The sequence below is a fragment of the Colius striatus genome, chromosome 5, assembly GCF_028858725.1.
Source record: "Colius striatus isolate bColStr4 chromosome 5, bColStr4.1.hap1, whole genome shotgun sequence".
Lineage (NCBI taxonomy): Eukaryota > Metazoa > Chordata > Aves > Coliiformes > Coliidae > Colius > Colius striatus.
Window position 1 is genome coordinate 33046348 of NC_084763.1, and position 15266 is coordinate 33061613.

Genomic DNA, 15266 nt, shown 5'->3' on the forward strand with positions numbered 1-15266 from the left:
GGGCGGGGAAGGGGGGCGGCCGGCGCTCCTGGCAGCGGGACACGCCCGCCCTGCCGCTCCCCGGGCCGCGGGCGGCGGCCGACGCCGCGCTCCCCGAGCCCTGAGGGAGCCCGGCGCCCCCGCAGACCCCCGGCGGGGGGGCGAGCGCTGCTCGGCAGTGCCGTGTCGCCGGCCCTCACAGGGTTAAGGTCCCGCCCGGCGCCCCACCGCCCGCCCTCGCCTTCCCGCCACCGGCCGCCGCCGCGCCGCCTCACCTCGGTGTCGTTATTCAGGTTCCACAGATCCAGGCGCCCCATCCCATCCACGCAGGCGAAGAGCGCGGGATGCACTGGCGACCACATGACATCGTAGACATAGTCGGCATTGTCTTCAAAGGAGTAGAGCGGCTTGTTGTGCTGTAAAGCAGAGAGAAGCATGAAGACTTCGTGGCGCTAGTGCTGCCTGGGGCTGTCTGGCGAGTCTAATTAAAAACTTTGCACATTTACAAAGTGTCATAAAATTTCTCCAGATGAAAGGTCCTCGCGAAGGGTGGGACTAAACTTTAATGGGGCAACAACTGTCCGGTGGGATAAATTAGATGCCCGGCGTGAGGGGTGTGGGACGCGCGGGTGACGGGCCGGGGGGGCCGCGCCCGGCCGGCACCCTTGCAGCGGACGGGGGGGTGGGGGCACGGGGGCGGGAGCCAGGTAGGCGGACAGGCAGGCAGGAGGCACCGCCGCTCAGCCAGCCGCGCCTGCGGTCGCACCCGGTAAGGACGGCGAGAGCGGCGGGGAGCTGTGCGGCCGGGAGCTGTGCGGCGGCCTCCGTGCACCGCGGGCGGCGCCTGCCACCTAGCGGGAGAGCGCCCGCACACGCCTCAGGGCCCCGGGCTCCCGCCGCCGGCCCCCGCCCGCTCACAGCCCGGCCCGGCCCGGCCCGATGCGGCGCGGCCGGGAGGAGACCGTCACCTCCCGCCGGCGGGCAGCCGGCCGGAGGAGAGTTCGGGAATACACCGGGAATAACGTGTAATTGTGCGGCATGAATTATTCATCGCATCTGGCTTGTCGAATTTTTGCATAATGGCTTCGCTAATCCCCGATCAATTAATGGGAAATTAAATTTGAATTATAATGAAAACTCCAGAGATGAGAAAAATTAAGCATTCTTACGGCTTGTGACGGAAATCTAAACAATGGCACTTCTCCGAGGGTGTCCCTCCCTCCGTCTCCCTCTCCCCGCCAGCTGCCTGCGAACGGCCCGGCAGACGGAGGGCGGCACGGAGAAGTGCCCGCGACCCTGACGGCCTCGCACGGAGACTTCCGGCAGAAACACACACCGGCTGCCTCTCTAAATGTCGGAGGCCTATCTATAGCCTACCTCGGTCAGGTCCCTCTAGAAGGCAACCCCGTTCATTTTCACGTCATCGAGAACACCTCGGCTCATTAGGCAGCACTGCACTGTTTTCCCGAAAATTGAACCAACGTTAAGTCGCTTTTCTTTTGTAGACATTATTAACCTAGAGAGATGAAGCTGCTGGTTTAATCTCTGCTTACAGCTGGGTCCTTGCCTGCCCCGTGCCACACGGTGCTTGGTGTCAGCACGTGGTGGGTCTGTGTGTGCGCATGCGTGTCTCTGTGCTGCCATCTTTGTGACTATTCACGAGGCCTCTTGTTACTGCGCTACTGGATTGTAAATGATTTAAAATATTTCTATTAATTACATCTGTTATGAAAAAACTATAAAAAAGCATCCAGAGAGCTAATTACCCAACTTCATCCTTTGAACAAAATACAGAATATGCAAAGGGATCTGCTTCTACAGGTCATTTTTTCCTCTATTATTGAAAGACACTTTGAATTATTACAGGATCAGGTCTCAAATTTTCATAACAGACCTAATGTTTATTGTGCATTTACTAAGAACAGAATTTTGTTTTGTGTGACAATAAAATGAAATTAGAGCTGGAGTTTATAACCCCAAATTTATGTAACATTTTAATATCTTTTCCAAAGCCAGAGTTTCACAAAAGAAAAGGAAAAAAATTACAAGGATATTTTCTTACCTAAACAAGGTCTTGCTCTCCAAACATATGTATCTGTTTAGTGTATTATCACTACTGGTAGAGTTACTTACACGTATTACTGGAATTAGTTTAGCCTGTGCTAAAGCATTTGCAGAATTGAGGGCCAAATGAAGACCAAGCTTTTAAAAAGGCAGAGGTATTTAATAGAAAATTTCAAAGTGAATCTCTTCAGCTGTTAGCCAGGAAACAGTGTTTGGAGTGGGCCATATGGAGCTACTACATCTATCTGCGGTACTGAATATTTTCACCTAAAAAATTTCTAATTTAGGTTCAAATACATCAACCATCTAAATGCTGGAAAAATAGGCATTGAACACAACGGTACACCAAAGGGAAAGGAAATCTAGTCAACTGTGAGGTGGGTGGTTTTTTCCTCATTCATGGAGAATGTGCTGCACATACAGCACTTTAATATTTAATGTCATGGGAGAAGTAACAAAATTCCACAGAAGAAGACTACTAAGATATCAATCAATTCAGGGCAGATTTCAGTCACCATATCAAAACTTGTTTTGATCTTGAGTGTGACACTGCCAGTTTGTTTTCCAATTCATGCCTAAACACCAAGGCATTAGAAGGAAGGGTCAGGAGATGTGTTTCTTGTCTCTGTCTTGGTGTTCATATGCTGTATGATCTCTAGCAAACAGATTTAGCTGGTGTGCCTCAGTTTCCCTGGCAGCAAAATAAAAACACTTTCAGAGTGCGGATATTTGAGATGAAAAGCACAGCAGATATGCAGTGTGTATTGCCTTTACTATAACAGTGGAAATATTCAGTCAGATAGGAAGTCAGAGGGAAAAGCTGGACAAGAAGAATAATACGGCTTTTGAGAAAGATCTCAGACACGCAAGGAATGACACATGAATGGAGATGAGTAGGGAGTGGAACACTTTGAGAAAATAAGAAACTGTAGCCATGTGAGCAGCCCAACCAAAAATGCAAGATCATCTGCAGTGTTGTTGGGAAAACAGGGAGAAATCATATGGCCCCACCAGACAATGGCAGTGGTGCCGAGCTACAGCCTTCATAGTGCCCCAGGTATCACTGCCCTCCAAGACTGAGTAGCCTCCCGTGGAAAAAAAGGTGTTTCTAGTACTGTGGGCCCTGTTGTCTTGCATTGTTGAACTAGAGAAGAAAGTAGCAACTACACTAGGTCAGGCTGGAGGTCCCTCTTGCCTAGCATCCAGTCTTCAATAGAGCAAGTGGCTGTTCTTAAAAGGTGGGATTTCATCGTGGTCTGATTTTGCTCACTGCGAGCAGTTAAGTTGATTTCACTGTGAAGACTCGATTTGTAAGGTTAAGTGTGTGCATAAATGTTTGCAGGACTTACTTACTTAAGCCTGTTGACCAAGGGCCTAGGCCTGCAGATCCTTTTAATGTAAGGATTTATGGGTAAGGACCGATACCAACCACTTGTAGAAAATGTTGAAATGTGGAACCATGTAAAGGTCACTTTAAAGCAGTTTTAGATTACAAAAACTTCAGACTTACACAATCTACAACTAACATATGGCTATTATTATCAAACAACTGAAATTTAAACTTGATGAGCTTTCATTCTTAAACGTGAACTCGCTCTGTTATTCACTAGAACAGAAGAGTAAAGCAGTATCTTCAGACAAACTTAGGCAAAATCTAATTATTACTAAAAAAGAGAGTTTCGGGTAAAAATGTGGCCCTACTGAATCGACAGAGTTTTGCCATTGATTTCAATAGGTCAGGAATGAAGCATTTAGTGGAAAAAGTGAAATAGCCAATTCAAAGACATGTGGTTTTGTCTCATTTATTTAAGTATGTCACCAAAATCTATTGTTCATCCTCTGTGTTTGCATACAGGCAGTGTTTAAAAGAACAATGCATAGAAAACACTTTAAATACATGGGAGTTGTCTAAGATCTAGCACTTGTCCATGAAATAAGAAACTCACCTAAATAAACACTAGGGTTTTTTTTCCCTATATATAAATTTGACCAATCTATCCCACTTCTTATTTGCATAGAAGAATTTTCTTTAATCCAGGAGGCACCACACATGAAGTAGATAATTATTCATATAAAGAAATGTATATAGATATCTGCAGGTTTTAACTAGCATCTGACTCCTGAAAAGCCATGGAAAAAGCTATTGGCTTTGCCTGTTTCACAAAAGGAGCATTTTACATGTTGGCACAATTTCTGTGGATGTCAGCTGTACCTAAAGGTACTTCCCAAGACTGTACTGTCAGCAATACAGATGTGTGCTAACAATGCCTGCTCCGTTGTCTCCCCTTCCTTCTTCCTACTCCACTGTCTTCTGTTTTAAAGATGATAAGCTGTCTCATGCTGTATCAACAACAGCTATGAGCGTTGTGCAGTATTCTAAGTTGATCCAAGCTAATTTGATTATTCAAGGTGTGCAGCAAATAGGACAGATTCATTAGTTCTTGGCATAGAAACTTTCTGAACAAGCTGTGTTTGTTTGGGCTCAAGCTCTGGCTCTCGAGCACTTGGAAGGAGCAGAGCCAAGTGCAGTCCTGAGGTCCTGTGCAGACTGGCTGCTCTTGTGTCCAGCCCTTGAAGAAAGCAGGGAACAGGAGGTTGGAACTAGATAATCTTTTAAGGTCCCTTCCAACCCAAAGCATTCTATGGTTCCTTGAGTTTGTCCCCTACAGTGCCAAATATTGTATAAATAGCCTTTATTAATGCAAACCTCCCAAAACCTACAAAATGGCATAAAAGGAAGACATTTGGTCTGGCATAGGTAACACATGGGGAAGGGAAATTCCGGTGTCTTTGTTAAAGCAAGTGTCACACTGAGCAGAGAGAAAAAGAAACCAGGACAGGGCTTAGCTCATGGTACTTCCACTTGGTTAGGATTGGAGCTCTTTCACTCTTCTATAGACTCGAGATGCTAGGCCCAGTCTTCTCCACCTTGAGAGAGACATCTTACTAATTTTTTGAATCCAGGCTTATCTTTTCCTTTCTAACCCCATCAGATAGCCAGGCCAACTCAAAAGGATGCAGACAATATAAACAGAAACTAGAAGCTACTAGGAATACTGAGGCAAATACTCCTCAAATCAGCTTTACTTTTGTCTTGACCTTGCTTCCTTTGATAGTCTCCCTCCTGGGACACCACCTGTTAGCTGTTTGGGGTTAGTTGTGCATGCCTCTTGTGGTGGGGAGCAAGTCCTTTGTTGTATGTAAGACTCCACTGCTCTTGTAAGCCTTCATTTTCTCTGTTTACATGGAGACAAAGAGGTTTTTATTCAGACCAATTGATCTCCATGAGAATTTTGTCAGCTCTGGACTACCATGTTTCTCCCAAATCTGATTTTTAATACTTAAAATAATTTAGGATACTCTAATAGTTCCTACTTTAATACTCTACTTATGGGAGTCAACTTTGTTCAGATTATGGTATCTTTTAAAAGCTATGGCAATCCCAGGAACTGTTGAAAGATGACATAAATGAGAGATGCTAGTTACGGTTACACCTCTGATGGCTCAGCAAAGCCTGCCTGCATTCTTCCTGAAGGGTATTGTCTTTCCACAGACCCCAATACTATACAACTCAAAACTTGCAGTGTGCTCCAGTGTGCTAGAACATTTCCAGGACTAGCCAGACCTTCAAGGGTGGCAATGAGAAAGTAAAATGGGGCTGTTAATGCTCTTCAGCTTTAGACACCTTATGCCACTGGCTATCTGAGGTCTCCTAAATTGAGTTACATGGGTAACAACTGATTTTCCTGTTTTTAAATTCCTTCTGGCAGTCAGATTAGGTGCTGAACCACAGATGAGCATGTGAGGCTCAATGGACATTTCACTGGTCTTACCTATGCAAGTGTTGTGTCATCTCACTGTTAGATGATTATTAGGTTGTTGAATCATGCTTGAACTGCATTCTTAGGGAAGGGAACAGGCTTCATTTTTAGTACTACAGTATTACTGTGCTGATTGGGTTTTGGCATCCTAAAAGTTGCAGTCAAGGTAGAAAACTGTTCACTTTTAGAAATGATTGTTCTTGCAGAAAGACTGAAACAGTGGCCTCTCTTAATCGCCAATAACAAAAGAAAGTCCAATATTTTTGCATAAACATGTGGGAATTATTACAGACAGAGGAGGGGACAAGGGTGAGACCGAAAGGAAAGGGGCTACGAGAGCAGACCAAGTCTGGAGATAACATGTAGATTACATTTTTGTGGTTTCCTTCAAAGTCAAAGCATCACAGGTGAGCATACAAGAAGGAAGCAAACGAAAAAAGGTTTGATGACTGGAACAGGCAGTTTTAATGAGAACCGACCTCATAATACTGTTGCACATATAAAAAAACCTAAAAGAACTTGAGAAGTCAGACATCACCCAACTTTTTGGAGCATCAGAAAATCAAGCAGCAGAGCACTCAGGATCCATGGAGATAGCCTGGAAGCTATACTGACAGGTAAACTGCCGATTTAGTTAATCCTCCTTAACTGTTTCTAGTCCTCTGCAGAGGTGTGACATATTCAGGCAGTGCTGCTAGACTTCAGTTCTTCTCTTCTACCCTGCCTTCCCACTTACTCAGTGGAAAAAGAGCTTTTTATTTTCTGAAAAAGAAAAAAGCAGAAAGCATGGCATTCCTCTTCATCACTGCATATTAGCTGAGGAACTATTTTCAGTAAGTTTGATACAAATGTGTATTACTTGATGTCTAATGTAGATGATGAATTAATTATATCTATCTTGCTTGATAATGGTATCTATGTACTTTACAAACATGAGAAGGCATGTAAGGCCTTGAAACTCTAAAAAATAGGCTTGAGAAAGATTTTCTGAAGAAGCTAATATGCAGACTGAGTTATAGTGAGGCATTCAGGAGGCTGGTGTTTTCCAGCTCACTTCTCTCCCCAGTTCCTACTGGCCAGGCTGATGTATGCTTGTTTCTGTGTTTTAGATCATCCAGTTTCATTCCCAGTCTGGAGCCCCTCTTACTCCACACTTTGCAAGAGCTAGCCTACAAGTTTCCTCTGTTTGAGGTTTAATATCTTCTGCTTCACCCTCCCACATCAAGCTGGATGCCACATGGATGGCAACACTGGAGAAGCCTGTACAGGTACTTGCCATTTGTTCTGTATTTCCTCAGACTGCTGACTTCATCGCTAAATGTTAATCAAGTTTTCCACCTCTTATTTAAAACATGCTTTAAGCAAGCCAGCACTTCTTCCTATGCTACTAACTATGCATTTCAGTCACAAGATTTCTTTAGAAATACTATAATTTTCTTTTGGAATTTCTGCTTACTTCTAAATTTCATCTTTTAAGAAGCTCAAAACACTATAGAAGGTCTTATTGTACTTGTCTAACAAACTGAATCACAGCTTCTGTAGCTCATGCTCCTGCCTTTACATTATTACATTCCTGGATTTTTTTTCAGATAAGCGTTTGGGCATCTTGAAGAGAAATACGAGCAAGTTATGGATTTCCTAGACTGCTGGAAGAATCACCAATCCTGGTCAGTGGAAACACAAAGTAAAACACTGAAAAGAGTGGAGTTGATCTTCTCCCTCCAGTTGTCACTCCCTGTTTATTTCTCACATAGGTGGGATCAGGAAGCAGAGTAAGTGGGATGCTTTGGGAGAAGCAGGTTCACTGTGCAAGCGCTCTCTCATCACACAGGAGAGACAGTGGCACACACTTGGACCCAGGGCCTCTCCTTTTGGAGAGTAGGACTGGTTGCTGTGCTTTGGGCACCAATTTGTTGAAGAGAGGTTACCAGTTTAGCTCACTTTGCAAGGTCAGGAAGGGAGTGTGATAACATAGCAATGGTTTCAGTGAGTTGTTTCCTCGACCTGTGATTCTGACACGAATATTCAGCATGAGGCCCCTGAGAATGAAATGTTTCTTTTTAATGGAAAACGCTGCTTCATCACAGGGTACCTGGCCCAGCATTGCAATGTGGAATTACCAGGCTTTCAGGTGACCCTGCTGCTGCTGTTCCAGCTGCCAGGAAGCACAGGCAGGAACACGAGGAACATTTCAGGACGGCTGGCACAACCTGATGTTACAAGCACTGTGTGCTCAACAGTCAAGATCAACATCTGTAGCTTTTGCCATCAGGATGCCCGGCAGAGCTCTTGCGGGCCAGCAAACAATGATTTTTACAATAATCATTACTGAAGAGAATTCCATCTTGTAGGACTTTCAATACATTTCCTTTCTTTTGCTGGTAAGAGAAGTCTGTAACATAATCAGAGAAAGGATGTCTGCATAAAGCAAGTGGGAGAAAATTTCCATTAAGGCAGACGTCCTGGGCATCTTTGAAAATGGATAATTTTCCTCAAGTGTTTCACTATTACATGTGAGCCCAATCCTCCAGCGTAATTCTGCAGCAGAACAGCCAGTGGGAGGTTTGCATTTTGATTTCAAAGGAAAAAGGAATGATGACTTTGTTTAGTACAGATTATGTGAACTCCTGAAATTCAATTCAGCTTTCAATGTGCAAGCGAAGCTTTCACTGCTACAGCTGGATTTATGTTAGTTTTCTGAAATAGAATTTAGCCCACTGAGTTTTTCAGGACAGCCTTGGTATTTTAGATGAATGTTTTATTTTTATGTGTGTGTGTGCCACCCTTCATAAAACATTTCACAAAGAAGTAGCACAGTTTTCATGAGTAAATGAAGCATGCTGGCCAGCTAAAGAATATTTTGCTATCACTTTTCAAATACGGCTACACTGAAAACCAGAATCATGAGAAACATTTCATGTGAAGAACACTGGGCTGATTTCAAGCCACCTGACTACACTTTGGTTTTGCTCTTTAAAATTATCTAGACAATACCATAATCTTCTTTTTTGTACAGCTGGATGAGGGCCAGACCTCTGGCTCCAGAGGTAAAGGGCAAAAACTAAAAATATCCTGTCTGAACAGGCAACTCCACCCTCTTCCCAAGTCAGCTTGGCCTTTTGACAGAAAGTAAGCTCTGAAGCAAATTCATTCATTGCCTTGTTTTTGGACAAAACTCAAAATTCTGAACTCACACCACAGAGAGACCATTTCCATGAAATCCAGCATGCTCTTTTATCACCCTTTGTCATTCTTTATAATCAGATAAAATCCGCATTTGGACAGTGATTAATCAGATTAATAATTTTAATTGCTTTTATGGAAGAAAAAAGTTTGCACTGGAAAGGCAGAGCTGTCTTGATTCTCGAGCAGAATCAAGAAGGAGCTCTATGCTGTGATGCAGCAGTGAGGAGGACCATTCCTAGCCAGGTATCCAAAATAAGACGAGTGAAATCATCCCCTGGGACAAACTTTTGAGTCCCACCAGAATCAGTGGGAGGGAGGAGTAGTAAAGGATTCCACAGGGAGAAGAAAATAGGGAGAACTGTCTGTATTCAGTCCACCTACTCTCAAAATAAAGTTTTGGTCTCCCTCACAGTACATTGTTTCTTTTCCTCTTTTTCTTCTTAGTGTTATTTCTTATGCCTCCCTAAATTCTCCAAGCCTTTTGGAATCGCCCACCATGGCCCTAGAGACAGATACAGATTGCACCCAGGTTCAGTGAGGTGGTAGATGCAGAAAGCCAGAGGCCCTGACATCCCTATAGTTTGACTTAGCATCTGGTCAGAGCACACTGGCTTTCGCTGGCTTTCTTCTTCTTGTTTCTTAGTTCTCTGGCTGCAGAATCAAGGTATGACTCTGTGTATGTGGCATGGGATAAAGAGGCTGGTGGTGGTTTGAGAGAAGACAGAATAAACAGACCAAGAAGCTCAGAAGTGCTGCCCCATCTGCCAGTTTAGATATGACCTGAGGCTGTCCAGATGCACGAAAGCCACCAAAAGCTACAACTGATCATCTGCCAGACTTGGGTTTGTGTGGTAGGAAGCAGTGGTAGTACCTCCAAGAGATGTCTAACGTATACGTTGGAATTACTTCTTTCTTTACAGTGTCTGCATAAGAGACCAAGTATGGAAACCCTAAATAGTAAAGGATCTAGGAGGATCCAACTTCATATGCAGTAAGAGTCATCTAAAATGCATTATGCATTATGAAGACTGAATATGGCCCAAACAATTTAGGAAAGCTTAGAAAATAACATTAAGAACAAAGAAGATCAAAACAGAAAGTAGTGATACCTTCTAAATTTCACTAAGTCCATCCCTCATCTACACTTAAGTGTATGCAAGATAAGATACATGCATAAGCTCTACTTTTCATCTGTACACTTTACTGTTGGAGACCAGTCTGTTCCAGTTACAAACTGAAGCAGGGCTTGCCCTAAGTGGACAGAACTGGTTTTCATCTGGAAGCATCAGCACATCAAAATCAAAGCTTTTCTCTGAGAAGATCCTCCTTTCAGTGAAATCAGAGTTGTTCACAGGGACAAGATACAGCCCAGAGCAAAATGGCAAGATCAACACAGCAGTTCCTCCCTTTAGGGAAGATACATGTTTTAGTCCTACTCAGGCAGACCTTTGCAGCATGGCTTGCTGCCCAAACCACTGACATACAGGATGCTCTCTTGGAGCTCCTACACTTTTCATAAACTGCATATTCAGTGGAACAGGAATACCTTCCATAAGTTTGGGGAATGCTATAACCCAAACCCACTAACATCTGTAACTGTCATCTGTGATCCACTATAATCACCTGCCACAGGGCTTCACTAAACCAGTTAAAACAGTTTTCATGAGTTGCAATAGTTCACCAAGTTTACTGTCCTTTTATAATGACTAGATGTTTGGTCCCATTTCTAATTGGATCTTTAACTTCAGGCAATGCTATCTTTAACACAAGAGGCTCTTACTCACCCACTTAATATGACAGAAATTATACTTGAAAAATCTGAGCCAGTAACAAGATATCTTGATACATGGTATTTATACCATGTTATTTATACTGAGGGTGCTCACCAAGCCACTGTCCACCATTTATCAGCAGTCCTGGCTGACTGGGGAGGACCCATCTGATCGGAAGTCCTATATATAAGAAGGGACGGAAGGATGATCTGGGAAATTACTGGCCTGTCAGTTTGTCTTCAGTGCCCAGGAAGCTGATGGAGCAGATCATCTCAAGTTCTATTATGCAGCACATGCAGGACAACCAGGTGATCAGACCCTGTCAGCATGGGTTTATGAAGGTCAGGTCCTGTTTAACAAACCTGATCTCCTTCTATGACAGGGTGACCCACTTGTTGGATGAAGGAAAGGCTGTGGATGTTGTCTGCCTTGACCTTAGTAAGGCATTTGACACTATTTCCTGCAGCATTCTCTGACTGGCCGCCATTAATGATCTGGATGAGGGGATATAGTGCACCCTTAGTCAGTTTGCAGATGACACCAAGCTGGGTGGAAGTGTTGATCTGCTTGAGGGTAGGAGAGATTTCCAGAGAGATCTAGAAAGGCTGGATGCCTGGGCCAAGGCCAGAGCCATGAGTTTCAATAAGGCCAAGTGCCATGAGTTTCAATAAGGCCAAGTGCCAGGTTCTGCACTTGGGCCACAACAAGCCCCAGGCTCGGGGAGGAGTGGCTGGAAAGCTGCCAGGCAGAGAGGGACCTGGGAGTGTTGATTGACAGAGGCTGAACATGAGCAGCAGTGTGCCCACGTGGCCAAGAAGGCCAAGGGCATCCTGGCCTGGATCAGGAACAGTGTTGTCAGCAGGAGTAGGGAGGTGATCATTCCCCTGTACTCAGCTTTGGTGAGGCTGCACCACAAACACTGTGTCTAGTTTTGGGCCTCTCTCTACAAGAAGGACATTGAGGTGAGTATCCAGAGGCAGGCTATCAAGCTAGTAAAGGATTTGGAGCACATCTCATATGAGGAACAGCTGAGGGATCTGGGGCTGTTTAGGCTGGAGAAAAGAAGGCTCAGGGGAGACCTTATTGCTCTCTCAGCTACCTGAAAGGAAGTTGTAGTGAGGTGAAGGTCTGTCCTCTCTAGTGACAAGCAATAGAACAAGAGGAAAAGGCCTTAAGTTGTGCCAGGGGAGGTTCAGGCTGGATATGAGGAGGAATTTCTCTACAGAAAAGGTTGTCAGGCATTGGAACGGCTGCCCAGGGAGGTGCTGGAGTCACAGTCTCTGGAGGCGTTTAAAAGATGAGTGGATGTTGCACTTAGGGAAATGGTCTAGTGGACAAGGGCTGGACTTGATGGTCTTAAAGGTCTCTTCCAGATGAAACGATTCTGTAATTTAAAAATATTAAATTCTGAATCTTTAACAAAGTGACAACCTGACCCTGTTATTTTAGTAAACTTTCAAATTTGCCCTTTTCTGAGTGCATTGTTTTCTTGGTGACTAATCCACACAATCATGTAATGTTCTGAATCATTCTGCTACACCATTTGCCATCACAGTAAGTTTCACCTCTCAATTTGATCCTATCAGCCAGGCTTTTAGGGAAGGGGACTGTGAGCATAGAAGTACCTATCTGTAGCAGCAGCAGAAGCAGCACCAACACCACATGCTTTTTCACACTGTTTTAGTGATAGGCTTCATCTTGACTTCTGAGGATATGGTGTTCAACCTCTAGACCAAATTAAAACCAGTAGAGTTTGAAGTTATATGCTGATAGGAAGGTATGAAGGTGTAAGGTAAAATATTTATTCCAAGTCAGGGGGACTGGGTCATATCAAGATAATCAGCAAACAGATGGGCATAAGATATTGAAGATACAGAAATGTATGCAAAGGCGCATAGCAGACAAATGTGAATTTCTGATGTGTAAAATATGGTTTCTCAAAAAGCACAACAGACTGCAGACTGGAGCAAAACAGGGCACCAAAAGTCAAGAGCAGCTTGTGAAAAGCATAAGAAGGAGAAGACAAAGGAGAGAGACTAGGAAAGATGCACATGCTAATAAGGCAAAACTGACCATGGACACACAAGTAGGTAGTGTCACTGAAGGCACACATGTCCTCTGGCTCAATTGGTCCTTGTTAATGGTTACATGGCGGTCCTACTGCCAGTCTGCTCATCTTTGTCCCTCCTTCTGATTATGGCACGCACCACCATTACTTAAACATTAGGCAAAGATGGAGAGAAACATAGATGGGGATATAGCAATGCCCATCTGAATATGACTTAAGCATAGATGCAAAAGGAGAAAACCAGTCATTAGCACCTCACCCAAATGGAAGGATAAGTCATAAAGGAGATCTATGAAGGACGAAAGAGCTAACAATATCCAGCTCTCTATCCAGACCATTGTTAACTCCCTCAGCAGCAAACAAGCCACTTTCTAGGCTTTAGGCAAAACTAGCTTATGTTTTGCTAGGCTTTAACAATTCCAAGCTGATTCCTGTCCCTTGACACAGTATCTAAAAATTTGCTCTCTAAACAGCAATTGCTGTAATAATAACAGTACTTACATTTCAGTATTTAACCTCATGCTATTAATTTATGAGGATTAGTGCTTAATTAATTAAAACCACTTAGCATTTCCACTTAGCACTTTACCTCTTCAAAGCATCATACAGATAATACCTAATTAAGGGCAGAGCTCCACAGACACTTCACTTCAGGACTTCCCTTTGACAGCTCTGCACCCAAGACTTGCTCACGTGGTATAGCGTGAATTCAGGTTGAAAGACATATTGCCTTAATGAGGAACCAGGTAATACCCTGGCTATCAAGTGACCATCTTTGCAAATTCCTTTTCTTTTCACCTTGCTTCCGGTTGCTTACTATTCACCCAGGGATCTAATTATTGGCTAATGTGATGGGTGATAATGTAAACTTTGTATTAGTGTTATCCACAAAACCTTCATTCTTCTTTCAGTGAAAATCTATTCTCAGTCACCTGGCTGAACTGCCTTTGGATAGAAAATGTGTTAACCACAGAAACAGATTATAAAATGTCAAGCCAGAGTTTTTAAGGGAGATGGAGCTTTCAATCCATCAGTCAAATGCCTGCTATGAAAGTGCTTTTCTTGTAAGCACCCCAGGGTGCTATACAACATCAACGGGCAATATAAACACAGAGCTTTTATAGTTCACGTTACAACTGGACATTGACTCGGAACCTGTGAAAAAGAAAGGAATTGAACTTCATGACCGAAGAGGATAATGTGCACAGGATTAACAAGACAACACTGGTAGAAGCAGGAAAGCAATAAGACATTGGATGCTGACAGATAATATCTACAAACAAGAAACCAAAGGAATAAACCAAGTCTGAGTAAATTCTTATAAACCAGCAGTAGCACTCAGTGCTTCATATCAATAATTTTTTTTTCCCAAACAGACTCATGGGTTTTTTCAAAGTCCACTGATTGACTGGGCCTTGAATATGGGAACTGAACAAAGACAGCCATAAATACATAATAGGTCTGGACGAGAGAATTATCCAGACAGTACGGAAAGAAACTTTTGCCAAAGTCAAACTGGAAGAAAAATAAAACATTCATCACAGTTCAAGAACTTGTCTAACATCTCAGAGGATGACTTCGCAGGGCAGTGGCCTGGGGCTGCTGCAGCTCCGGTCTGCTCTGTAAGAGAGCAAGTGGTGTGGCCCTATGGTGTGTCAGATGCACAGCCCAGCTCACATCACCTAGGTCAAGCAGCTTTCTCAGGAAGCCCCTCTTGCCAGATGAGCCACAGCTGGATAGATATCAGAACTTTAAATGGTTTGGTTCTTTGAAAACTGATTGTATTGAACAGAATCTGACCTAACTCTTTTTGGCACTGAATTCTTCAAACAAGGATAACTGTGTACTCCTAACCGCAGTGGCTTGTGCCCAAAATGTGCTGTTTTAGCATTAACACTAACTTCTAAAATCCCAGGAGTTTAAAATAAAATCCAGGCCTTGCTATCCCTTAACAGAATTTCATTTAAGATGCAGATAGATGAGACTCTTATTGCCATATTCAACCTCAAGTTGAGGGTTAGATACTCATCCTAGATTTTTCTGGACCTGCCTTTCATGTTCCTCCCAGTACTCATCCTTACTCAGGTTTAACTTCAATCCTCCAATATTCTCTTGCTACCTGTTACCACCACCTATCTCAGACAGCTAACAGCCTAGTCAGCCCCAACCAGCTAACACCTAATCTCTCGATCACTTTTTTTTTCTAGCTTTTTCTAACATTTACCTCATTGGCTGCATCCAAGACCCTTTCTGGCCTGCACACGACCACCCCCCAGGGCCACTTCTGCATTGGTTGAGAATGAGTCTGTGGATGTGTATGACTGCATGTGAACTAGGCAAATCATGCAGTTTTCTTATAACAAATTTCCTAAAACA

The 15266-nt window shown here is 43.7% G+C and overlaps 1 protein-coding gene across 5 annotated transcripts in view; it reads right to left on the bottom strand.

Annotated features, from left to right (window-relative positions):
* The window catches only part of DYNC1I1 (dynein cytoplasmic 1 intermediate chain 1), a 198666-nt gene that overhangs the window by 25587 nt on the left and 157813 nt on the right, over window positions 1-15266 (bottom strand). For all 5 annotated transcript variants that reach the window (XM_061996369.1, XM_061996367.1, XM_061996368.1 and 2 more), the window contains one exon: window positions 255-395. In XM_061996369.1, coding sequence (XP_061852353.1) covers window positions 255-395 — 141 coding nt within the window. The remainder of the gene's footprint in view (window positions 1-254; window positions 396-15266) is intronic.